Source organism: Python bivittatus, unplaced genomic scaffold (genome assembly GCF_059951505.1).
Source record: "Python bivittatus isolate LINGU-HERP-01145 unplaced genomic scaffold, Pbiv_v1 ctg000610_np1212, whole genome shotgun sequence".
NCBI classification, from domain to species: Eukaryota; Metazoa; Chordata; class Lepidosauria; order Squamata; family Pythonidae; genus Python; species Python bivittatus.
In genome coordinates this window covers 43,698,660-43,725,946 of record NW_028277088.1, presented here as the reverse complement: position 1 = coordinate 43,725,946, position 27,287 = coordinate 43,698,660, and the positions used below count along the sequence as shown (strand labels likewise).

The 27,287-nt window shown below is 36.2% G+C and overlaps 1 protein-coding gene across 4 annotated transcripts in view; it reads left to right on the top strand.

The window, feature by feature from the left end:
* Positions 1–27,287, top strand: part of TOPBP1 (DNA topoisomerase II binding protein 1) — a 41,474-nt gene that overhangs the window by 6,431 nt on the left and 7,756 nt on the right. For 3 of the 4 annotated variants that reach the window (XM_025173863.2, XM_007421729.4, XM_025173873.2), the window contains exons 7-22: positions 3,384–3,563; positions 5,079–5,248; positions 7,693–7,856; positions 8,597–8,829; positions 9,312–9,610; positions 10,381–10,553; positions 10,837–11,048; positions 11,995–12,293; positions 13,995–14,168; positions 17,032–17,141; positions 18,128–18,251; positions 22,539–22,682; positions 23,726–23,810; positions 23,974–24,166; positions 24,297–24,520; positions 25,356–25,519. In XM_025173863.2, the coding sequence (XP_025029631.2) occupies positions 3,384–3,563; positions 5,079–5,248; positions 7,693–7,856; positions 8,597–8,829; positions 9,312–9,610; positions 10,381–10,553; positions 10,837–11,048; positions 11,995–12,293; positions 13,995–14,168; positions 17,032–17,141; positions 18,128–18,251; positions 22,539–22,682; positions 23,726–23,810; positions 23,974–24,166; positions 24,297–24,520; positions 25,356–25,519 (2,948 nt within the window). The remainder of the gene's footprint in view (positions 1–3,383; positions 3,564–5,078; positions 5,249–7,692; positions 7,857–8,596; positions 8,830–9,311; positions 9,611–10,380; positions 10,554–10,836; positions 11,049–11,994; positions 12,294–13,994; positions 14,169–17,031; positions 17,142–18,127; positions 18,252–22,538; positions 22,683–23,725; positions 23,811–23,973; positions 24,167–24,296; positions 24,521–25,355; positions 25,520–27,287) is intronic. The other variant, XM_025173876.2, reaches the window with a different exon arrangement.

The following is a 27,287-nucleotide window of genomic DNA, read 5'->3' as shown; positions in this document are numbered from 1 at the left end:
AGGCTTAAATCCTGAATGTAGAGGTATCCCCATTATATCACTTTCTACTGGACTTGCTGCAAACAAATCATGTTAGTGAAGATATTTTTATACTTCACTATGCTGTTATTTTTGTTGTGCTACTTCAACAGACAATGGACAGTTTTTTATGGCAATAAAAATATTTTAAACTTATAATTTACAATCACTTCAAATATTATTTTCATTCTTCTCTCCTGCCTCTGTGTTAAGGTTGAACTTCTGAATTTCATGTGTCTTTCTGCCCATTTTTTTCCTGCATTTACCAAAGGGATTTTGATATTCAGGGCAAGAGAAGATCTCATGTAAACTGAAGTAACTTATTGGTCTTTTCTCCATAATATAGTCTTCTTTTAAATCTTTCTTTGAGAAAACAGAATACTTTTTCAATTTGTTTGATAAGGACCATTTTTTCTTATTAACTTTCTTTTGCTCAGGGTATCATATAATTGACATGATTAATGTGACCAAATAATTTTAGTATTGCCCATTCTACAATGTTTTTAAGTCTACAAAATAATTACATTTATTTAAAATTTATATTTAATATATTCTTTTAGAATAAACCCTTCCAAACCATACAGTAGAATTTGAAAGCACAATACATAAATATAATGTTAAAGACAATAATAAAAGCAATGATGAAATTAAAAGTAAAAGTTAACCTGAAGTCTTCATATATGGAACAACCAAATAAAGTGCCAATATAAAGAAGTAAATCTTTACGACCTGCTTGGAAACTGTAATGAAGGGATGTAGCAGATACCAGCTGTAAGAATGGCAGACTATTTCTAAGAAAGCCCTATTCCTTATGTATACCTGCTTGTATTATAGGTAGGCACATAAGGAAGGCTGGTCTATGGCTGCAATAAAGATTTGATTGATCATAAGGAGGCTTGGAAGTGATATGATGGAATGGTTGTTTTAGGCAACACAAGCTGAAAGTGCTCAGGACTATAAAAGTTGATGTCAGCATTTTAAATCAAACCTGAAAACACATTGGTGACCAGTGTATCTGATTACAGTTCTCAATTCTTGAGCAGCTGTTTTTTATACAGGCTTAAGTTTCTGAATCCTCTTTAAGGGCAAACTTTAAAGGATGAATGCATTGCAGTAAATTAGTCTGGATAGATAAATAAGGTAAGTTTGCCCTCTTGAGATAAGGCTGCAGATAAGACTACTAATAAAATGTAGCTATGGACATTACTGCCTTAGAGTTTTTCATAGTGCAGGCCTGTCTAGGTTAGAACTGGGGCAATCTTTGACCAGCAGCTGGCTAAATTGAAATGATAGGCTACGGATCGTCCATTGCCATGAGGTGAAATATCATCAGTATGCTGATGATCCCCAATTATGCATCTCTGCCTCTAGGGAATTAAGCGATGCTATGGATGACTTATCCCGGTGTCTGGAGGTTGTGAGGGTCTGGATGGGGAACAACAGGCTTCAGTTGAACCCTGGCAAGACTGAGTGGCTTTGGGTTTTGGGTCCTGCCAGTTCTAGGACTGTGCCATCTTTGGTGCTGGATGGGGTTGTGCTGCCCCAGACAGACCCAGTGTACATCTGGGGGTCCTCCTAGACCCACAATTCCTGCTCGAAGGCCAGGTAGTGGTGGTGGTTAGGAGGGCCTTTGCACAGCTTTGTGTTGTGTACCAGTTATGCCTGTTCCTGGATTGGGGGGCTCTGCTCACAGTTACTCATGCCCTAGTCACCTCCCGATTGGATTACTGTAATGTGCTGGACATGGGGCTGCCCTTGAAGAGTATCCATAAGCTTCAGCTGGTGCAGAATGCAGTGGTGCAGGCAATTATGTGTGCTAGAACAGCACATGTTACACCTCTGCTCTGCAGGCTGCATTGGTTGCCAGTCTGCTTCTGGGTCCAATTGAACATGCTGTTTTGACCTTTAAAACCCTTCATGGCATGGGGCTGGGCTATTTGAGGGGCTGCCTCTCCCCAGTTACATCTGCCCGTCCCATCAGGTCTGGCAAGAGAGGCATGCCACAGGTCCTGTCTCTTAGGGAACTACACTTGGCGGGCCCAAGGAGGCAGACTTTCTCTGCTGTGGCACCTGCCTTATGGAACATTCTCCCCACCCCCAAAGTGAGGTCAGCTCTATCCCTCCTTATTTCCTGGAAGTTCCTCAAGACCTGGCTATGTTATCAGGCCTAGGGTTCTCAGGGGACTGGTGAGATCTTGAGGTGGCTCTGTTGCTGATCAAATTTCTTGTGTTTTTTTGTATGTATATATGTATGTATGTATGTATGTATATGACTGTGTTTAACATGTTTATTGTTTTATCTTTTTTTTTGCAATACACCACCCAGAGTCACATCTCGTGAGATGGGTGGCCATGTAAATTTGATAAATAAATAAAATAAAATAAATCCAGACTTCACCTTTGGCAAATGGAAGGGCTCCTTGCACCTGCAACTTAAAGAATGTGGCTTTTGTCTGTTTATATTTTCCTGTATAGCTTCCTATGCCATATAAAAATCTATTTTGAACGGTTGAGAACTTTCCTTAATGAAGGGAGTCATCCATAAATATAACACTCCCATTTATGCTGCTGGGAGTGTTCAGAGAGCAACTCCACTCAGGTGATTCTCCTGTCAGTGGAAGCAAATTGTGGGTCCAGTCCCATATATTTTTCTACTTACTGAATTAAAATAATTGCAAGGGCTATTTCATGGGCATGTTTTAAATTTCTGAGTGTTGTATCACATATTTATGTACATAAAATGTAAAACAAAATAGAAAATAATGTTGAGCTTCTCTGGCTTTCGCTTTATCCCAAACATGACATTTTATTGATACAGCTAGTAGGGCTTAGTAGAGAGCATTTCTATACTAACAATATATAGCATTATCCAGCCAATGATGTTGCAGTATAAAGCCTGTTTTCATTAGTGATATATTGCCACTGTGATGACCTAATTATGCTACTTATTGCAAGTGCAGAAATGCTCACAGACACAGCTATATTGTTCCAATACCAATGCAGAGCTAAGAAATCATCAGTAGAAAGAAAATGTAAGCACTTTGTGTTTCACTGTAGTCCAAAAAATAAGTTTGTGGCTGCAGTCTCCACTGATTTCCATATGTGAGTCGTACAGGGTCTCCAGCATTTTAGCTGGTAAGCACATTTGGTAATTTCAAAGCAAGGAGTCTTTCTTGTTCACAAACTGCCTGCCATAGTGTTGTAGCTAGTCACAACACAAAGAATCAGATGGGGCAAAGAGATTTAGTACACTGATCTAAGAAAATGTCTAGAAATAGCTTGCTTTGTGTATCTAATGTGCTTGTGCAGTTTACATGTTTCAGAAGAAATGTAACATTAATTTATTTTGTCTCTTCTTCGGAAAGGCCAGAAATATGAATGTGCAAGAAGGTGGAATGTTCACTGTATATCCATGCAGTGGTTTTTTGACAGCATTGAGAAGGGATTTTGTCAGGATGAATCAATGTATTTGATGGTCCCCGGCACAAAGCAAAATAGTGCACCAAGCACTTCAACTCCTACAAGCCAAGCTAGCAAGCCAGACAGTAAGTAATACGTTCCATAAAGGAGCAGGTTTTCTGAATGATCTAGATTATTTGTATAATTATTAAATGACTTAAGGTTCCAGTATTTGTTTGTTTTTAGAAAAATAGCGGTCCATAAGTATTTAGAGGACCTGGATACTGTTTTGACTATTTGTTTTGGGAATTCTGAAGCCAAGCTCAAATTATTTTTGTTATGTTTTTTAAGTAGAGGAAGTGAGCCTTACAACAAAGTATTGTACCTGGACTTTTCCTTTTAGCAATCCCCTTATCAAATATTCCTTCCATGTTTCCTTTCTTCTTCCAAACAGCAGCTTTCTATGGCTACTGAGCATGTTCAGACCTCCTTGTTGAGTGCTGAGTACTTGTAAAAACTATAAAGTACAATATTTGCTACAAAAATAATTACACTCAGATATAAGCATATAATATGGCTGTGCATATCTTCAAAAGAGGGGCACATCATGTGGGAATCCATTTGAAATACCTCTTCAAATTGATAAAGCAGCTGTATCTTTTTGCAGCCATATGAGCCCCCCAAAGACACAGTTGTTTTATTGATTTGAAGAGAGGTGCTTTAAACATGCTCCTACAAATTGTAAAGTGTATTTTTCAAAAGATTTGATGAACTCTATTAAAGACCAAGATGAGTCACCTTGACTCTGTAGATATGATTGAACTACATTTTCCAGCATCTTTTTCCATTGGTTATGTTGGCTGAGGCTGCTGCAAATTGAAATTCAGCAACATTTGCAGAGCTATAAGCTATTTACATTGCATAGTATGACTACTATGTCCACAATTCTATCCAAAACTAATGGGGAAAAGAAGTTTTCAGTTATGATAAGCTGAATGGCTAATATCTTTTCATTGAAGGAAATTACTTGTAGAACTGTGAAAAGCATGTCTTACAAAGTATGTTTATGACATCGTATGAAATAATTACAGTGAAATTCTATGTATGTCATTCTATCTCTTCATGAGGGCTAATGTAATATAATAGTCTAGTTGTTGGATTAAACCTGGGGAGGCTATGGAAACTCTGGGTGACTTTGGGCCAGTCTGTCTCTCAGCCAAACTACCTCACAGGATTGTTGTTAAGGAGTTAAATTAAAAAAGGTTCATATAAGCTGTATTGAACAAAGTAATACATTCATAATTTTTCCTCTTTCAGTTTCTTACTACTTCCCTCTTTGCAGTATTTCCTAAAAATGAAGAATAATATTCATGACTTGGAAAATATTGTATCGTGAATAAATAATTAAAAATAATAGCCATTACTTTGTAAGCATTAGGAAGTACTAAGTTAATTTTTTGCACGCATTGATAGTAAACTATGTTGTACTTAGCATGACAGAAGGAAGAAGTTAATGGAGACTGAGATTTAATTAATGTCCAGTAGGATTTTTACCTTTATTCAGTCTTCTATGAAATGAGAAAGCAAGGTGTAGATGGTATATTGATGTACTTTCTCAAAAGTACTCATAAATAATTTCTTCATCTGAATTTTATTTAAAGGTCGAACACTTTCGGATGTTAGTCACATTTCAAATATCAACTTAAGTGACATTAATGAAACATCATGTAGTTCTGTTTTGAATAGCAGACTGGATCCTCCTCCTGATGATCTGAACAACTTGAATATTAGTTCTTTGCAAGCACGTGACGATTTATTGGATGGATGCCGGGTATGTCTAATAGTGCATGTTCAACTGTAAAATTACCCAGATAATTTATTTATTATTCTCTAGATCTTTAGAATTTCTGGAATTATATTGTTCATGGATGTTACTAAGCAGAATCAGATGTTACACCTCTGAATAATGGTTTAAAAGCAATTGTCCATTATTATTGCAGCCTGACATCAAGAAAATGAGGCAGAAGCTATTACTTACATACTCTTAAGTGTTAAATTACTTACTTTCCCCTTAGAATTGAATTAAATGCAATTAGGGTAACCTATTTTAATGCATTTCCTCACTGATATTGTGGAAGGTTAAAGAAGATCAATAGTAGGAATATACTGGAAAAAATGCTGAATACTGAGCTGTGCTAGTACCAGAGTAATATTTAGTATATAGTAATGAGCTATACTGTAATGAATAATAGTTTATCTCTACAACACTGGGAGATGATACGGACAAAACTTGAATTATACTGTAACTGAATATGAAGTGGAGTCCTTGGTGGTCTCTGAGCTTGGTTGTTTGCTTGCAGATGTTTCATTAGCTGACTAGGTAACATCATCAGTGCTAGTGAATGTGGGGTTTGTTCCCTGTTTATATACAGTAGCTTGCCTTGCCAGTGTTGATGGGGGTGTGATTTTCTCCTTGGTAGTTTCTTGATTAGGGTATTGTTTTCTGCTTGATTGACTGGTGTTAATCCCTGCTTATCTGGTTGTAGGCTGCTGGAGGGGATGAGTTCTGGTCATTTTGTTTCCTTCTTAGCTGTTTTGTTATCTCTTTTGAATGGTGTATAAATATAGTTTATTTCTATGTGTCTATTGATGGCTGATTATCTGAATGCAAGCTTCCAGGAATTCCCTAGTGTTTTTGGATTTAGGTTGGTCTAGGATGCTCACAGTTTCCCAGTTAAAGCTATGGTTGAGTCTGTCCATGTGTTGTGAGATTAAGGCATTTTCATTGTGTCTTCTGACTGCTGGTCAGTGTTCATGGATGCACTCTGCTAGTTTTCTGCCTGTTTGTCTTACATAGTGGCTGTTACAGTCCATACACATTATTGTTGTAGGTGATTCCTGTTTTTTCTTCTTGGGCTACTGGGTCTTTTGGTTTACGTAAAGGTGTTTTGGAGGGCTTTAGTTGGTTTGTGTGCTACGGAGACACCATGTGGTTGTAATAGTCTGTTTCTGAGATGTTTTTGATGTATGGTCGTGTTATCCTTTTCACAGATTGTGCTGGTTGTGCTGTAGTGGGTTGAGTGGTCAGCCATTTTTTGATAAAGTTGCATGGGTATCCATTTTGTTGGAAGATGTTGTATAGGTGGTCTGTTTCCTTTTTCTGGTGTTCTGGGTTGCTGCAGTGTGTCTGTACTCGTCTGAATATTATTCTTACACAGCTCCTCTTGTGGGAGGTTGAGTTGTTACTTTGGTGAAATGGAGCACTTGGTTAGTGTGGGTTGTTTTTCGATAGACTTGCATTTCTAATTTGCTGTTGTTTCCTCTGCTGATGAGGATATCCAGGAAGAGTAGTGGAGTGTAGTTTTCTTCTTCCCTTGTGAATTTTATTCCTTTGAAGATGTTGATGGTTTCATGTGTCTTCTCTAGTTGTTTCTTTTTTATTATGACGAAAGTGTTGTTTACATACTGAATCCATACTTTTGGTTGTATGTGTGGGAGTGCTATAGTTTCTAGACGCTGCATTAGTTCTACTATGTATCCTGAGAGTGGTGATCCCATGGTTGTTCCTCTGATTTGTTGGTATATTTGTCCATCAAACTGAAAGTAAGTAGTAAGGCAGAGGTTGATGAGGTTCATGATTCTGTGTATTTCGATCTTAGGGTATTTGGTTAGGTTGTGTAATACTGATTCTTTTGCTAGTTCTAGATCTATTGACAAAAAGAGTGTTGCGATATCGAATGAAACCATAATTTCACCTTCTTCTGTTTTTAGGTCTTTGATTTTTCTGGAGGCACTGTAGTGGAGAGCTGATAGTATATTTGCTCCCCTCTGTGAAATGTCCAAGCTTTTTTGTAAATTCTTTGGCAACGTTAACGATATAATTGGACAAAGAGCTTGGGCTTGTGTATTTTGGGGCATCTGTAGAAGCGTGGGAGGATGTGTCCACTGCTTTTCATCCACCACTGTTCTTTTCTGATTTGATCTTTCTTGGTTAGGTCATTGAGAGTTCTCCTGATCAGATTGTCCAGTTTCTGTATTGGGTTGGTGTATAGGTGTCTTTGTACTGCAGTATTTCTTTGGCTTTTTGTATGTATTGTGTTCTGTCCATGATAACCATGGTTTGGCCTTTTCAAGCAAACAACCAAGCTCAGAGAGCACCAAAGACTCCACAGTTCAACCCTGAGCTACATATATTGTCTTCTATTGAATATGAAGTCTCTAATCTATCTTTAAATTACCTATTTTAGTTCAAATATTTTTCTGCTTTTCCTCCAGATTTATCTTTGTGGCTTTAGTGCCAGGAAATTAGATAAGATGAAAAAGCTGATTAACTCTGGTGGTGCTGTTCGTTTTAATCAACTCAATGAAGATGTGACACATGTTATTGTAGGGGACTGTGATGATGAACTAAAACAATTTTTGAAGAAGACAGAACAGAGGTATTGATAACTAAAGTTTTAACTTCTACTGGCATTTTTTGGATTAAAATATTAATAAATATTCAGAATGTTAAATTACAGTTTATTTACAATTTTATCATTTTGTCAAGAGTAATGAGCATATTTATTATTAATTTTAAAAAATCATTCTGCAATGAAGTATTGAAAACTAGGGCTGTGTAGATTGTGGCAAATTTGAATCTTCAGTTCGTGTCTTTAAAGCAATTCAATATATATCTTTGAATTAGATTGCCAAATTGAATCAGTCCAACTCAGAAGTTGAATTTGATTTGAAAAAAAAATGGTGAATTGTTTCAGAGGCATTTAATTTGATTTACAATTCAGTGGGAAAAGTCAGGTTTGAGATTAGATCAAATTGCTGTCAAATTTTTGCACAGCTTTATTGAAAAGATACAGGGAAAAGATTTGAAAAAATTAAGAGAATTAAAGGATTAATTCTCCATAACTGTGATCTCCAAAGTTGTAGACATGTAAGATTTTCAATTTCTATACAAACCTGAAGTACAGAAATATGGATCACAACTCTAATGTTGTGAGACATTTTTCCTGGGAAAGTTACCATTTTAAATACACACAGTTAACAATGTCAAAAAGTATGCCCTTTAGACACAACTTTGATTTCTATGTCCTTGTGATATTCAGAAGTTTTGCTTTGGGTTTCATAGTAGGTATAGAACATTTTTCCTGCATGTTATAACTGATATTTTTTTCAATAACAGGCCATATGCTGTGACAGTGCAGTGGCTTTTGGAATGCTTTAGAAAAGGTTATTTAGTACCTGAAGAGCAGTATGCCCCTGCAAGTTATCAGCAAGTGAATAGTCCATCTTCTGAACCACCTTTCATCTCCAAAAAAAATAATGTTTTGAAGAAAGAACATGTGAACACTGTGCAGGTTATAGAAACCGATGAAGATCTGCTCTCTCAGTATGTTACTCATGATTCCAAAGTAGGTAAGGTACCAGTCCATGACTGACAGATAGATAGATAGATAGATAATCTTTTTTATAGTCACTGACCAGCAAATACCAATCCACCATCACCTATTCTCCTTGGTTTCTTGTTCTGTGCATATGCATGTTCTTTATATTTACACTTGTCCTCTTTCTGTTAGTAGCTCATAGCCTATGTGCAGCTTTCCTAAATCTACCCTTAACTGTTTTCTCTTCCTTGTACTCTATTTTTTTCTTTGATCTTTTACTAATCTTACCCACTGTTCTTCAGGGATTTAATTTTCAGCCAGCTACTTTTTTTGTGTAATTATGTTCCATCACCTTGTTTCTTGGACCATGTTCATTATTTCTCTTCTCATATGGTACTTTCTCCTTGCTACCTACTAGATTCTGTTTCTTCCCTCCCCATCCTCTTTATTGCAAAACTCCTACATTTCTGAAAATTACATGATGTATTCATAGCCACTTTATTTTTCTTCTAGTTCATCCTGACGACCACAATGAAATTGATCACACTGTATTTCAAGATGGGAAAGAAGTCACTGTCAGTTCCTTGGCAGAGTCTTCTTCAGTTGTTGAAGGAGCTTTATTCAGTGGAAGGAAGTTCTTCCTTCTTGGTTTTGGTAAAGACGATGAATCTTGCATAAGAACTCTGATTGAAGAGAATGCTGGGAAAGTTCTGCTCCAAGAAAATAAAGCAATTGCTGACTATGCTGTGGTTCCTCTTATGGGAAACAAAGTTGCGTCAACTGTAGGGGATGTAGTTACAAATACATGGCTGGTAAGAATAAGATGAAGAATAATATTTCAAAACATATTGAGCAAACAGCAAAACAATAGGTAATAGAAGTATTATTGATATTTTAAAATTGCTATTGAAGAATAACATACCACGAAATTATATATAGGCTTAATTAGGGATTTGTGTTCAATTATGGTCTGATTTTATTCTTTCTATTTTAATCATTGAGATTAAATGATTAATGACACAAATAATATTGACATGCATTCACAAATTAAGCCCAAAACACCATTAGAACACTATTAATAAATCACTAACGGTATTAGAATAAAACAGCTACAACCATTTTAGCAGTTCTAATGCAGCAGTTTGTGGTAATCACTAGAAGTAATATTAACTTTAGAGAGCCAGTTTAATGTAGTGGTTAAGGGTACCAGGCTAGAAACCAGGTGACTGTGAATTCTAGTTCCACTCGGTAACTTTGGGCCAGTCATTCTCACAGCCCTAGGAAGAAGGCAGTGGCAAACCACTTCTGAAAAAGAAAATTGCAGGGACTTGTCCAGAGAGTTGCCAGGAGCCAAGGGTGATTTGAAGGCACAAAATTGAATTTAATGGTAACTTTAATTAGTAAAACATTTATAATCATCCTATTGTTTAAAAAATAAGTGTTTGAGATGCTTACTTGTTGAGGTTTTCAAATAATTCTCCATAGTCACATGCCATATGATCCTTTATTGTGTCAGAATCTTGTATTACTGTAGTTGAAAGCATTTCTAAGTTGTTAAATGTCTTCTATGTCATTATCAAAGGTGATGTGTATAGAACAACAGACCCTGATAGATCCTCAGTCAAGTCCACTTTTCACCCCAGTGCCAATGAAGGAAGGAGCCACACCATTACAGCAATGTGTGTTGTCTTTCAGCCAATTTAGTGGATCAGAGAGAGAATCTTTAATATATTTGGCAAGTCAGCTTGGGGCAAGGTCTGTAGTACACCATTACTTTTTAAAATTTTCTGGCACCTAATAATACTAAACTTCTGGCATATTAAAAGGAAGAGGACAAAATGCATAAGCTTTTCAAAAAAGTTCTCATTTAGTAATAGAAATTACTACTGAACTATTGAAAAATATTCCTAATTGAAAAATTAGCTAAAGACTTTTTAAGGAATTAAGATACGACATGCTTTGCCAATTTTTCTTTTAAGAATAATATATTGATGCTTCTTATGGTAAATAGCATTGTTTTTAAAAACATTCTTTTCAGAGTTCAGGAATTCTTTGTGAGAAGAGCCAACCCAAAGAAAGGAATGCTTGTCAGCACCCATCTGGTACTGAAAGAGCCAGATGGTTCTAAATATGAAGCAGCAAAGAAGTGGAATCTTCCTGCCATTACTATGGCTTGGCTGTTGGAGTCTGCAAGGATGGGACGAAAGGCTGATGAAAGCAAATTCCTGATTGACAATATAGACACCAAAGGTTGGTTGGAATGGAGCTGCATATATGTGTGCTCAATGGGACATCTGTGTAAGACAGTAGAAGCATGCATATATTCCCTCAGACATCCCATCCATCCATATTTTTTCTACTATATTTATCTAAAATACCATGTAAATATTACTGGTTGCTAAATGCCACTGATGTTGTACTGGGTCAGGATGCTATTAATGGTTGGAAGGATTTTGAAAAGATGCAGTTGGCCATTCTTTCTCACTTGGTAAAAATATCAGTTGCACCTTCTGGCTCCATGTAAATGACATCTCCTTGGTGCTATTCTTTACAATTTTCACTAGTGTTCTTACCTCACTCATGAAATAAAAACAGTGATATATCAGTAGATTATGCACCTCTTTAAATCTGTCCCATTGCTCCCAGATGCTCAAAGTCATTCAGTAAACACAGTTGAATGACATTTGACCCTGTAATCCAATGCTTTTTACAACAGGATGCCTTGATTAGTTTAATCAAAGGTGGAACAAGAGTTAGACATAATCATGCAAGCAGTTGAGGGTTGTTAACTGAGGTGAAGCAATGATTTCATTCTTGACTGCCCGTCCCAGTTTAATGATCTATTTGTAATTGTATGGATTATGTAACATTTGCTATCATTGATGAAACAGTATATTGGTATCCTAGCATGTTATAAAAATTATTAGTTAAGAATATACTTACATCTTACTTTTTAGCACTCTAGGTACATAGTATTCACTTTCAAAATTGAAAGGGCAAACTTACAACTCAGTGTCATATCACTGTATAATATTCATTGAACATAATGAAGAATGACCAAGGTAATTTTTATCAAAGACTAGTGCAAATTGTAGCACAGGAGACAAATTTTATGTAATACTGTATTTTTTTTTAATGAAATGTGAAATACATACTTAAGAAAATATTTTTAAATTATGCTTTTAACATTTTTAAGATAAAGAAAAGAACTTTCCAAGTTCTCTAGATGACATGGAGACAGGTACTGCATCTTCAAATACACCTGATCGTCCTAGTAGTGTCCTTGAAACTGGGAAGATAACAACAGTGACACCTCTGGATGTGAATCGTTTCCAAAGTAAAGCTTTCCAGAGTGTTATTTCACAGCATATTGGTAAAAATCCTAGCTCTCCCGTTGGGAGCAAAGTAGTACAGAAGGAACCATCCCTGCATCTGGACACGCCATCTAAATTTTTATCTAAAGACAAGCTCTTCAAACCTTCTTTTGATGTCAAGGTAAATGCTTTGGAAATTTTGTTGCTGTGGTGAATGTTTGAGAAAACAGGTTAATAGTGGCTGTTAGAATGTAACTACCAATAAGTATAAATTTGCTTATTAGTTCTAATTTTGTGGTTAATTTCAAAGCAAATTAAATATGCTTAGTTTTAATATTAAGCTACTTTTTATATCTATAGCTGTTTATTTTACTAGTATGAATATTTTATTTTATGGATATTTTATTTTACAAGTATGTATTATAACACCACATTAACATAATCATATTGCAGATTAGAGTTAATAAAAGTTGTATTTTATATGAATATTAACAATATGTTCTGAAGTATTGGTATATATATTTGGTGGCTAGAAGCAGAATTAGAATATATTCTCCATGTTAGCATACTGGAAGAGTTATGCAAGGGCCATAAAACTGGTCAGGTTTCCTCCTCTGAGGTGGGCAGGAGAGTTTATTTCACCTCTATTTCAACTTCTGTGCTTTCCTCTTATGTTAGAAAAGCCCCAAATGGTGTTGAAGTAGCTCTGGACCAAAAGCCCAGGCCCCCTTCTCCCATACCTAACTCATTGCTCCCAGCAATGAGTAGTAGAGGGTGTGATGAATTCCATTCCTCACTAACTTCCAGTCAAATAGTTAGTTTATAACTAGGAAGTTGCTGAATGCTCTGGAGCTCACTGACTTTGGAGTGCTATAGTGGAACATTTCAATTGTTTTGCCATACCTACTTGAAATCATTAGATTTCTTAATGAAATTAAGAATTAATTTTAATTGAATCTATTCTGACAAAATCTGTTTTCAAGTAATCTCCTTTACTTGTTGCAAAAATAATTATAGGTTTTTTAAATTATAGTTTATTTTTTGTTTTCTGTTTTTTTTACAAAGATGTCCATCAACTGTTGCCTCAAATCTATATTATGTAGTCATCTAATATTATGAATCATCATCAGAACAACACTGTGATGATATGCAGAACATTAGATAATCCCTAGCATTAGTTCCTTCATTTCTCTAGTATGCACAGAATTCAGGAATGCACAGCCATGCTGAACCTTCAAGCAGCTTCATGCTACAGATCCATAGGTGCAGTTCATTGTAGCACAGCACTTTGGTGAAAGATCTGCTGAGCCTACAGCATACAATATCCCTGTAATTTTTTGTGAGTGGTAATTCGGGTAGAAAGAATCTGTGATAGGCTTCTTTGTCAGTTTAAAAAAGTGAATTATTTAAAATTCAGTGGTATACCTCTGGGGTACAAACAAGTGGCTCTCTGCTATACTTGGGTGCATTTCATCACAATTTAGGATGTGGGAAAGTGAGATAATTTGGTAATATTTGTCTATGATCACTGTTTCGTAGCAATTATATAACTTGTCAGTACCCTTGTCAAAAGTTGAGGGCTTATAACTTGATGTGAGCTCTTGCCATAGGGTTGAGTGATGGCTCTGCTTATTCTTGTTGGTAACCTAGTTTGATGCCAATAAAACTAACAGATTTTTTTGGCCTGGATAAAAAGTAGCCTTTGTTAAATCTTCCAAAAATATAATATAAAATAGTGCTATGATAATTTGATCAGGTATTTTAGATAACTAGAAGAATAAAACAAAAATGTTTTACTTATTAGATTAATTTATGAAAAACGTTTTGAGAGTACAACATTTATAAATTCATGAATGCCTTTTTTCAAATTCTTATCCTCTAGGATGCTTTGGCAGCTTTGGAAACTCCAGGTGGTCCTAACCAGTGTAAGAGAAAACTAAGTACTCCTCTTTCAGAAGTCATTGGCAGGAACTTAAAACTAGCTTTGGCCAATAGTACAAGGCAAACAGTTGCTGTCACTGCTAGTCCTCAGCTGAAAGCTGCACCTTGCCAAACGGTGAGCTTAGCTTTTAAGTTCATTATACAAATATGGAATCAGTTAGTTGAACTTTCTTTGTTCTTGGCAAATAGTTATTTCCCCCAGTGGCATTCATCATATTGTGGAAGTAAGCGTATCTCTTCAAATTTAATTTTTATTAAGAATGTTAATTACAATAGTAAAAACTAATACAAACTAAACTTAGAGAAAGAGAAGAGAATGGAAAGAAAGAATTAAAAGTGCAAGAAAAGAGAAAAAGAAGAAAAGAAAAGAAAATATAATAAAGAAAAAGAAAAGAAATATATAAAGATGTGACTTCCAACCTTCATCACAACAAGTATAAACAAATTTAATAACTCTTCACCCCTATAAGGTTAAACAGTTATCTCTTCATCCCATCCCTTATCTATAAGCAAATCCATAAAACATCAACTTTTCAGTCCTGGTGTCAGCAAAAAAATCCATAAAGGGTTGTAAGAACATTGCAACAAAATGTCTTATTTTAACCTTGATCAAATAAACCAACTTTATATTCCTTCCTTTTACTTCTAACAGTTTTAATCTTTAATTCAATCAAATATTGTCATAGGATTTGATTTCTCTTCAGTCTTCTTTATCCCATCACACAGATTTCTTCAAGGCTTTAAGAAGCCTCTTTTGTACATCCAATAAGAAAACATTTTCCAGGTTATTCTCTTGGTTTATCATTTGTATTTCCCTTTCAATTTTTAAAACTTCAGCCAGTTCCTTTTGTATATCCAGTAAAGCATCCTTTTCCAAAACATTCTCTTGGCCTGTCATTTGTAGTACCACTTTTGATACTTCCTCTGTCTTGTCAGATAAAATTTGTTCCACATCTGTTATTCCTTCATTAGCATCTTTTAGACATCTTTTAGTGTTGATATTGCAGTTACTAATTTCTGGCTCCATTCTTCAAAGATCTCCTTTAATATTTCGGATGTTATAATGTTTTGTGTCATTTTATAAGTCCCGATATTAACCAACACCAAGAGCAGGCTTGTATTTTTTTTTCTGCTTAAAATCTTTAGTTCCTTCTAGTGTCCAGTTTCTAAAATCATCAGTTATCTTTTGCTATGACTTGCAGTTGCCAGGATAACCAAAATAAGTCTGTTTCTCACGAGAAGTTGTTCATTTTTTATAGTTAATTTGAAAATCTTATAGTAAAAGTCAGTATTCCAAATTTATCTGGACCCTTAATCCATTTATAACTTTCTTAGATCAAAATCTTATTTAGCTTTTTGCTGTTTATTTCAAATTCTTTAAACTCTTAAGCTTGTAATTAATTTTTATTTTGTTCAGAGTTGAAGATAAACTCACCCAATGAAGGCTTTTCAAACCTGTTGTTCTGAAGAACTCTAATAGCTTTAGAATAGCTAATAGGCAATTTCTGAAAGTGATTAGAAAGTGAGGCTTGCGAACTTAGTGTCCTTTAAAAAACTCTGCCGTGGTTGCAAGATGGCTGATCCCATAGTTTCTTGGCACTCAAACCTGTGGAAAACTGCTATCCTGCAGTCTCCTGTCCTTTCCTTATCTGGAGAGGTTCCAAGGAACCAATCTACTCAGTGCTTCCTTAGTCTTTGCTGCAGTCGTTGGCTCCACTTTCGCAGAGCCATCTTCAGTTCATCATACCTTCCCTGGAAGTCTCAGAAGTAAGCATATATCAACTGGGAGAAGAAAAATATAATTACTGGTATGGAGGCTTCCTTAGCCTTGTACTCCCTAGGTGTGTTGGGCTTCAACTTCCATAATTCCACATTTTTGGCCATATAGCTGAAAGTTATGTGTGCTTTAGTCCAACACTTTTTGTTGAGGAAGTATTAACTTTCACACTTTTGGATCAACACAGTCTTCAAGTCATGTGGGGCAGGTTTTTTTTTTTTAAATAAAGCTTTATTACATCTTAATACGGACTAAATAGGCAGCCTTATTTATCATGTATGTTTCATTGATCTTCTGATGTTGTAACATCAGTTTGTAATGTCATTTTTTAAAATTTAAAAATTAAACCAAAGGGTTTTTTTTAGTCTTAATCATACCTGTAGTATTGAAAGTAGCAGAACTTAGTTATGAAAAATAACAAGGCTGAGTCCTAACATTTCTGAAAAAGGGTATGCAAACAGCCATAGGTTAAGAATATACCTTCTGAAGAGGTAAATTAGGAATGGGACCTCTCCAATCTGAGGGTCTAATGCATCTTACCACTAGCCTTTTTCTCAAGTGGGCCTTCCTTACTTATGGCAAGAGACATACTCGCTGGTGCCCCAAGAGGAGCTTACACTTCCTCCTAAAGGAAGGATTTAGAGTAAGCAATACTGAGCTGCATGACGCCACTGAGGCAAGGCTTGAGTTTGATTCTTGCTCTAATGATGTCATCCAGTCCATCTGAGAGCAGTGCTGTAATAGTTAGCAGTGCCATTCATTTTTGTTTGGAGATGCCTTTTTTTAACTTAGCACTATGGAACTATTTTATTGAAAGAGAAGGAACTAAATTAATTCCCCTTATCTTCCCTTAATGGGGGTTTGGTCTAGTGGTTAAGGCTCCAGGCTAGAAAGCAGGAGACTCTGAGTTCTAGTCCCACCTTAGGCATGAAAGGTGGCTGGGTGACTTTGGACCAGTCGCTCTCTCTCAGAGAACAAGCCAGTCGGTCAAGTCCTGTTGCCACCAATGGATCAACATTCAGTTCATCTGGTAAAAAAAAAAAGTGGACTCTGCACTGGGGGAAAAACGCTAGGAAGAAAAAAAGTCTTCCCTTAAATATTTACTTGTGTAAATATAGAGTTGTGTAAACAATGAAGCTGGAAACTTGGAAATGTTGAAAATTCAAGTGTTCAAATATTTTTCCTAATTCCACTTGATCAGGAAGAAGCAGCAAAACCTTTAGTAGATGTTGTCATCTGTGTGAGTAAGAAGCTCAGTAAAAAGCAGAGTGAATTGAACACTATTGCTGCATTCCTTGGAGCTGATTACAGGTATATGCACTTATAAGCTAAATAATAAACAATTGTTGTAATGATTGCAGATTTAAATTTTAATAGCTCTAGAAATTAAAATAGACTATATACTGTAATGCTGTAATCCATTTTATGAAGTCTTTAATGATGACGGTTGCATAAAATTAAACATGAAAATCTTGGAATTATGTATGAGTTAATATACAGTACATTAATTTAATATTCATATTCATACTAATAAAATACAACATTTATTCATACTAGGGTATTACATTCCACTGTACTTTAAGTGTAAATTCTCCTTGAACTGTGGTCCTAAAAAAGTGTCTAGAATTTATGTATTTAAATTTATTGTAGCCACCTTCTCCAGTAGACTCGAGGTAGCTTACAAAATACAAAAACAATAAAAACAGTTAAAAACACACAACACGCTGGCAGCCCAGACTTAAACAATCATAACAAAGCACACCAGGGTTTCCACAAACACATTAACCCCAGGCCTGAGACCAAAGCCAGGTCTTAAGGGCTTTTCGGAACCCTGGGAGAGAGGGCACTGTCTGCATCTCTGGGGAGATGTTGTTCCAGAAGGTGGGGAGTGCGACAGAGAAGGCATCCTTCCTCCGTCCTGTAAGACGACAACATTTAATATAAGGGATTTTGAGCGTACCCACTCTGCTGGAATGTACCAGGCAGGCTGTAACAATTGGAGATGTTAAGGATTGAATGGATTTTTATTTCTCTATTCCTGAGGGACAGAATATTGTCAAAAAACTTTTCAGTATATATAAACAGTTAACGGCCACACTTATTGTAACAGAAATATTCAGTACCTAGGTGCTCTAATGAGGGAGTATGACTGTGCCATGTACATTGGTGTGTATGGTATTTGCAGTTTATGGTTATCAGGGTTGCTGAATTCTGCTATCTGCAAATCAATTCATTCCCATACTTCCATCTGAACTGGCAATAATTTAACCAGTATTGATTGTGTGCATTTGTTCTAGGTGGTGCTTTGATGAAACTGTAACACATTTCATCTACCAGGGAAGGCAGAATGATAATAGCCGGGAATACAAATCTGCTAAAGAAAGAGGCATATACATTGTTTCAGAGCACTGGCTCTTGGAGGTAGGGACAACCTTTCTTTCTGATGCTAAAGTGAGGAAAAATTTGCCGAAAAGTTCTTCAGTTGAGCTGGAGCTTTCATGAGTGGAATGGATAGAGATGTGGTTTTATTCCGGTTTATTGTTTGCCTCCCTCTCCTTCTACTGCAGAAGGTTGGCAGACCTTTAGAAAGCCATTTGAAGTTCAGGGAAAAGGCTGTGTACAGGCAAGGGGATCATTTTAGAAACACTTCCCTCAGCAAAGTTCTGCCAAATCAAGGAAACTTTCAAAGGACTTTAAATATAAAGTATGATAGCTGCCATTTTGTCTTTAAATATGCATGTATATATGAAGTAGGTATATGTAGTTTGTATTTTACACATGCTGCTTTGCAGTTTTAGACTCTGTAAATATAAAAGTACAGTATTTTAATAACCTGGTTCACATTTCATCTTGGCTGTTCCATATGTGTGCATATACACACTGTCCAATCATGTTTATTCTTTGTTACTGAATTGATGGAGCCAACTAGATAGGATTGACTTCTTTTCTAGTGAAAATATTCTTATTCCTTGAAGGGAAACCATTTTTAGTGTTTGACTCTGCCTTCTTCAGGAGAGCAATAGCATTACCATTATCTCTAGCCTATTCAGCTAGTTTTAAAAAAGATAAGGAAGAAAAGCAAGAGAGAGAGTCAGATTGCAGAAGAGTGGTAAATTGAAGAATATTGCACAGTAGATCTTCTCCTCTCCCATTCTTCTGGCCATCCACCAACCGTTAGGGAACAGAACAGGGTCTTGTGTTATCCAAGTGATCCTGATCATTTTGTCCTCTGAGGGCTGCCCTAGAGACCTGACAAGGTGAAAGTAAAGCACCAGCATGTAGCAACCAATGGAAATATGAAGGAAGGACTGCCAGGTATAGCAACCTGGTAATGTTTTGATGTTGCCTCCACAGTGATTGCACGTAAGCACTGTGAATTTCCAACATGGAGACGGCTTCAGCAGGCAATTAGGGGAGTGGGAATCTGACTGAATTCTGACAAACAAAATGTCTGATTGACTACAACCAGTCTGAAAGCTCTACAGAAGCAGAACTCTTGATGATAACAGCTCATGCAATATCAACCTGAAGGAGCTCTGTGTCATCAACGAAGCTGAATTACAGTTAACATAGGGAAATGGGGGCTGAGGCAGTATGTACCTCCAGCTGACAGATGGAGAAGTGGAGGCTGAGGTACTCAGCAACCTCTGGCCAGCTATTTGACAGTGACTATGGGGAGACTGAAAGCCTTGGTGGACAGTCTGTGGAGCCAGTTAGTCTAGAGACTATGGTTGAGCTGATGTCAGCCTTGAGAGGTAGTCCTGAGAAGAAGCACATCCAGAAGAACTAGCTCTAATTTACTGTAAAGTTACATTAACAGAAACTTGCAGGTCTGAAAGTACATTTCTCCCGCATCGCCTTTACAGCCCAAGAAACTAGGGAGGGTCCCTTCTGAGATGTTTGCCATGCCCACATTCCTGCTGCAGGCTAAGCTGCCTCTTAGCTGGCCATTGCCCTGGTTGGAGCTCTTAGCCCCTGTCTCCCAAGGTCATTCCCATATACCATTACAACTGTGCAGCATTCTCTTTTCATCAACTGACTGCTATTCAGAGGGGTTATCTCTGACACCCCAGGCTCTTACTTCTGACTTTGGTTAGCTTGGACCTAGAGTCAAAGGATGCCACATCTTAATGTGCTCAGTGTCTCTCAATGCAGCTTGGGTTTCTCCTTTTATACATATATGCATATGCAAGCAATATGTCAGTGTGCTATGCATGGCTATGTAGTATATAACTTGTTTACTTAAAGAAAGGCGAGAACACTTTTGTTCTATCACATGAAAGAAGCAGATGGACCAGAACACAAGTGGACAAGAATGGTGGCAGCTACATGTGCCATGTTTAACCACTGATGGATGTGTGTTAGAGGGACCAGTCAGAACCTTGGGATGTTGGATGGTTGTGAAACCAGCCAGGAGAAAAAGGGGACCTATCAACCTGCAATCCATAAGAGGGTCTGGACTTTGTGGATGAAGTTTTGAGAGAGTTTAGTCATAACTGCTGCCAACTGAACTCCATCTATTCAAACACTTCACTGTCCTCTGAGTAGCTTCTCTACTTTCTCTTCTTGCAGGGCATCTATTTAGCCCTTTTGTGTGTAAAGAGTTACTGAGTATACATGTGGGCAGTTAAGATGCATTTGACATTGTGACTCTTTAACTTGCTGTAACTGTTCCTTACTTGCATAAGGAAAAAGAACTAAACTTTCACAGAGCCTCTGGTATTTTTTCTTTTTGGTCATCAGAGGTATCTGATTGAATGCATACTAGAGAACTAAGAGCCCAAGATTAATTTACATGCAACTGACGGAATAATGCAAAATGCTTATCTTAATTCAGATGTTCCATCTGAGTTAACCTGACTGTGTAAAGATAGACATCCTGCTATCTCTAATAAACTGGGTTTAGGTTCAGATTGGGGTTTGTTTGAGTGCCTTGTATAAATAAGTGTTCTTTGACTATAAGATGACCAGAATTTGGCATGTCCAGTCCAGGAGACAATCTAAACTGTTGGGTAACTCATTCAGTCAAGTATTCACAAGGCCCATTCAAAAAATAGTTCCGTATGTGTCTGTTGGATTGTCTCTAATAGGAAACACTAAAGGTAATAACCGTGTGTGTGTGCGCGTGCGTGTGTGCACGCCTTCCTCTGGAATTCACAACATGCCTTTTTGTGATTTTTTTCTTTGTTGTTTGGGATACAAGTTTCTGTATCAGCAAACCTGAGAATTCCATACAGCTGAAGTCAGATCCTATAACTAACTTTTCTCCCAAGGGACCAGAAAGAAGTTTTTTTGTTTTTGTTTTGTTTTTTGATGCTGCCTTCCTACAAGAGGAGTTAACTACCCTATATGATCCATCATCTGGTGACCAACTATTGTTACTCAGAATAACTCCTAAATTCAGTGAGAGTTTATTTTATAGTAAATGTCATGTGCTTGTGGATTTCCAAATAAATAATTGCGTTTCAGCAAGATTTTATTTGTTGCTGGTCTCCTAATAAATATATCTAGTGAAGCTCTATCCTAAAAGGACAAAGAATAGATGCTGCTAAGTGAGAAACGAAGTTTCTGAGTCAAAGGTGGTTTTATTTTTTTGTGTTGTACAGTAGAAAATCTTGGTTTTGAAGGGTAGCACACACTTGTTTAAATTAAAATTTTAAAAATAAAATCTTTTGCAAAAATCTCTCAGGGGCTGGAGGCTAGTTTTTTTTAATTTAATTTAATTTAATTGGGCTGAAGCCACTGAAGCAAAAATTGTCTAGGATCTCATTCTAATTCACAAACACATCTGCCTTCTTTTGTTCATCTCTTTTCTCTAATCAGAGGGGTGCTAGAGAAGGGTATCACTTGCACAGATAAAATTAGGTCAGGGGCCACAAATTGCCTTCTCCACTAAGTATTTCTCTTTTTCTCTTTTCTTTATTTTACTTTACTTTAAAGAGTCATAAAGTACCACTTCTATGTCCGACTATTTTTATTTTACTTTTAAAGTAAGGGCCATAATTTGCCTATTCCTGCTCCAATTATTTTGTTATTTTGTTTTACTTATAGTATCATAGCTGTGATTTTCAAAAAAGGTGAAGGAGCAAGGTTCATATTGGTGGGGAATTGTTAGAAGCCACCGATTAATCTGAGACTGAAAAAGACGTGTAAAAAACTTTCCGCTTGGGTTGGGAATTGCAGTATAGTAGCTTAAAGTACCGATATTGTAAACCGTTTACCTTCTGATACCAGCTGTATTTGGGTCAAGATTACATTGCAGCAAATTCTGCACTCTTCCTTCAGTAATAGTAGTACTGGTATTAATAATGGAGATGATGAGGTCACATTGTTAGGATCATAATATTTTTTTTACTTTTGCTTTCTTCCCTTCTTCCAAAAGATAAGACTAGAAAGATGGAATCAGAAGTGAAATGAATTATTTGGTCTTGCATTTCATCACTTTTAGACTGCCTCTTACTTTTCTAATCTCATGGATCTGATGAAGTGAGCTTTGATCCATGACTATTTATGTCACAATAAAGTCATTCATCTTTACTGGAACTTTTTGTTGGTATAACAAACAAACCTTTTGTTATACCATGCTTTTATTATCTATTAGGCTGAAAGGAAAAAGTGTTATTTCCATTAAAATTTATTTATACATTCCTGGTTCTAAAGTTATGGCATTAGCCCCTCTTTATCTGACCTTTTCTTTCCGTCTTCCAGAGTGCACAAGAATACAAACGACTAGCTGAATCTCTTTATCCTCATACATATAATCCTAAAATGAGTTTGAATATTAGTGGTGTGGAAGATGACAGATTTTCACAAAGGCTTGACTCTGCTGGAAAAGGAGGGAAAGAAGACAAGGTACGCTTTTTGTTCAATCTATTCTTTCATTCAGTTTGATAATATTAATCTGTATGTATAAGTAACAGTAATGGTTTTCTAACTTGCTTTTGCTCATCTTAGCTTCAAAATATGGTACAATATTAAACTTTCAGAATTTTTGTTGTTATAGTATAACGTAAGGAATAAGAATGTGATGATTAAAAAGTATAACCTTTTTAGAAAATTTTGGGTTCAGTCTCTTTCATCCTAAGTAGGGCTGAGTGAAAAAAATGTTTCTAAATCCTGGAGCTGCAGTCAGCATACATTCTATAGAATCAAATGGACTGAAGGTCTGATTCAGTATAAAGCAATTCCATATATTAAGATGTTAAACTCATATTAGCATTGCAACCCACCAAGAGTCTGATTGACTTGATAACTAAATATATATTGACAGTCTATAAACAGATCTGTTTTTGAGTTATATATGTGCATATCCATATATATCTTATGTCAATATTTAACAATGTAAAATATTACTCAGGTCAGGGTAGCCTGACCTTGTTAACTCATGTCTTGATCTGCAGCATGTTCTATGTAGGGCTGCTTTTGAAGACAACCTGGAAGCTGCAGCTCATATAAAATGCAGTGGGAAGATTATTGGCAGCCTTGCTAAAATCTGTACCAAAATTGGTGCATTAGTTGCCATAGGCTTCCAGGCTGGATTCAAAGTGCTGATTATTACCTTTAATTCTAAATGGTACTGCACTGGGATAAATCAGGCAATGCCTTGCCAGAACTGCATCTGGCCATCCATTTTGGTTATCGAGATGGCTGCTGAAAGTTCCCTTCCTTTGTGAGGTTCAGAGGTATGGATGATACAGCAGGCTTTCTCTGTAATAGCTCCCGCGTTATAGCATACTTTCCCTTATCACCTTGCTGCAGTTCTGTAAACAAATTATTTTATTTCAGTGTTTATGGTGCCTGTCTTGGGTTTTGTTTGGAGTTTTACCCATGCTTTTTTTGTGTGTGGTTACTTTTTGTTTTTGATACTGATTTGTTTTGATGCTCGACTGTTTCAGAATAATTCACTGGATGATGATACAGAAAAAGTTATTATTGATCAAATAAATGAGGCCGAGCAAAAGGAACATGAATCAAAGGGAGGTAACTTTTTGTGTGTTTGCCCCCCCCCCACTAGATTCTTAAATTTTTTAGAATGTGGAAAGGAAAAACTGTGACATAAAAAGGGGTCTATTATGGCTTTTATTATGTGGCCATTGGTATGTTTTGATTTTAATAGTTTATTGATTTTTCTTTTATATCTAAGTTTTAACACAGACATTGGAAATGAGGGAGAACTTTCAGAAGCAACTACAAGAAATCATGACTGCAACATCATTAGCAAAGTTGCAAGGACAAAGGAGCTCTTTATCTAGGAATGGTTTTGAGAATTCTCCAACAACTCCAGATGGACCCCGTTCTATGCGTAATGGCCGAAGTAGAGTCTTGGAAGCTTTAAGGTACTAGCTGGAATGCCTTAGATTTCAGGGCTACAATCTTAGGAAGGCTACTCAGAAACAGCTTAAGCCATGTCCTCAATTTTCTGTAACACTTGCTGCATATCCTCATTTTTTAAAATTTATTTCTCAGGCAGTCACGTCAGGTAGCAACTGATGTCAACACAGAGCCATCTCAGAATGAACAGATAATTTGGGATGACCCTACGGCAAGAGAGGAGAGAGCAAGGCTTGCCAGCAACCTGCAGTGGCCTAATAGTCCTTCACAGTATTCAGAACAAATTCAAGCCATTGCAGCGCCCCCAGGAGAACTTTCACTTAGAAAGTCTTTGAGTGATACAGAAATTGTTGAAATGGGTAAGTTGCAGCATAATATGGCAGAATGGTACTGCAACTTTTGAGTTTGGATTTCCTTATCACATGAGAAAGCTGTAGTTAAAAACATTGCACATTTTTAGCTGCCTTTATCATTTTTTATTTGTGACATGGAAGATGTCTGGGCTGAATTAGGTGTTGGTGCGAATTCCATGCTTGGCTGCTTGTGGAGCTTCTGAAACTTCTGTAGAAAGGCAAAGAGTCACATGGTGAAGGTGCCTGAATTATTTCTCTTCATTCTGTAGATGAACACTTATACTTTAAATGCTTTATTCTTTTAATAAATCCCTGCAGAGAAAGCAGTCCTTTTATTTTTCTGTTTGTACAGTTCTTGATGTATTTGAAATCTTTTTCTCATGCAAAATGTTTGGTTGAGTTGAGAAATTTGTATTGAGACTGGAACAGAATTCAGAACATGAGATGTACTTTGTGGCGTGAGTTTGGATTCACTGGAAGTTCATATTATAGAATTAAATGTAACTGAGTTTACATTGTGTATATTTGTTGTAGAATTTTAGAAGTATAAGATGTGCAACTACAGTCAGTTATTCCGTGTGGAAATAAAGCTTAGGTTGTAGCCTTGATCATGTTTACTCAGAACAAATACCATTTAAGCTGAAATAGTTACCTATAATTAAATATGCTGTGTTGGAGTATTGGAGATGACTCATATAAACTTTTGTTTTTCAATATTCAGATTTAAATCATGCTCCTTTTTTACTGGTCCATTTTTACTTACTTTTACTCAGTGAAGTGTTCAATTTTATCTTTGCTGTCAAATATAAAAAATCATGCTCCAGTGTGTTTCTGATTTAAGGTGTTAATGATTCAACGAAAATAAATTCAGTCGAGATCGCAAGTCCTCTAATTAGGAATCCAGAAACGCCTACAAGAGAAGATCATCTGATACCAACTCCACTGGCTCCTGCCATTGCTTTTCCATTGGCAAATCCTCCGGTGGCTCCCCAGCCAAAAGAAGATGTATGTTCCATCATAGTAAACAGATACATAGAGTAACACATACATTGAGAAATTGTATCTTACTGGTTTGAAGTTTTATTAGAAGCTGTCATTTAGATAATCTTAAATTAAAGATAACAGATTATAAAAGACAGTAAATACGTTCATTTCAGTAGCTTCTCAGCAATTACTTTAAATCTTGTCAATAATGTAATTTTCTCTGTTAGCTGGAGAGTAATGAAGACATTGAAGCCAGATAGAAAGTAAACTCTGACTCTTTTAGTTAAAATAATTGAATCATGAGAATTAATAGGAGAATGGGTTTCACTTCTCAGAATTTGAACTGGCTGATGAATTTAGTTCTCCCATTCCCCTGGCTAAGCGATATTTCATTTCTAGACCAATGATATAACTTGCTAAAATCATTATGAAAAATCACGTGGAAGACAGTTGAACAGGCCTTTCATCAAGCTGATCGATTTGAATTCTTTCCTTACCCTGCCAGAAATCCCTTTGCTTGATTAAAATGTAGTTGAAAGCCTGGGGAAGATAAAATCCTGCCAATGCTGTAAAGTCCAAAAGAAACCTTGTTGAGTTTATAAAGTATCTCTAAACATTAAGATTCCTAATAATATGTATAGTAACTAAGTCTAATATTTAATAGCAACTGACTATTTCTGACTTTATTCTTCTTGATTGTTTAAGTAATTGGAAATTCGAATTGATTTAGTCATCTTTTCTAGCATGAAGAGAAGTGATATTTATGTGCATGCTTTTAGAATGGTCTAGGAAAAAAGAATCTCCATAGGCACAGGCCATAATGTTGATTTCAAATGTATGCACTGTTAAAATAAATAGTTTCCAGGATATAGTTCTGTTAATCTGTTGCATGAAAAACAATAGTGTCTGGTAGCACCTAAAAGTCTAACAGATGACTAGATTGTAAGCTTTTATGTTGACATGGGCTTTGATCCAGAAACTTCTGTGCTCTAATAAGCATATTTATCTTTTAAAACCAAAAAAATCAGTCTCTGTTGTAATAATAATAATAATAATAATAATAATAATAATAATAATAATGCTGACTGTGAGACCAACCCTAATTTATTAAATATTAAATTGGGCAGTGTAATTACTGTAATAAATGACAATGTAGTAGCACTGAAATATGTGGCAAATGGGATCTGATAACCTGTGTCTTAAAGGACTGGAACTGCAGTCATGATTGTTTAAGTTAGAAAAATTAGTCTAAATTTATCTCAGATGGCTTGCTAAATATATGCATAAATGATTTATGTAGGAAGGACATTGTTCATGAGAAGGCATTATATTCACCCTTTAATTAATTTTTTTAAATTGCTCACACCCCTGATCAGCAAGCAGCCCGGCCGTCAAGAATCAGATTATCTTCAAATGCTTCTCATGGATGACCGGCCTTACGTTACAGCGCAGGTAGCCAGGTTCTGTGCGGCAGCAATAAAGATCCGTCAACATCGGATAGGAAGCTGCTGAAAGGTTTTGCAGTAATGGATTATAGCCAACTAGTATTTTAGTTTGCATTAACAGTTCCCAAAGAGATCTGAAAATACTACTTTGAGAGTCAGGGGGCCTTGCTGAGTGGAATCGATTTGGTACGGGTGGACTAAGTAGGTGATCATGAAAAAACAGACAGAAATATCACCAACACATTTCAATTTTAGATATTATCATTTTATCATCACCTTATTTTAGCTAATGATTAATAATGGTATGATATTATAATTTAAGGAGTAATAATTATGTAGTGTAA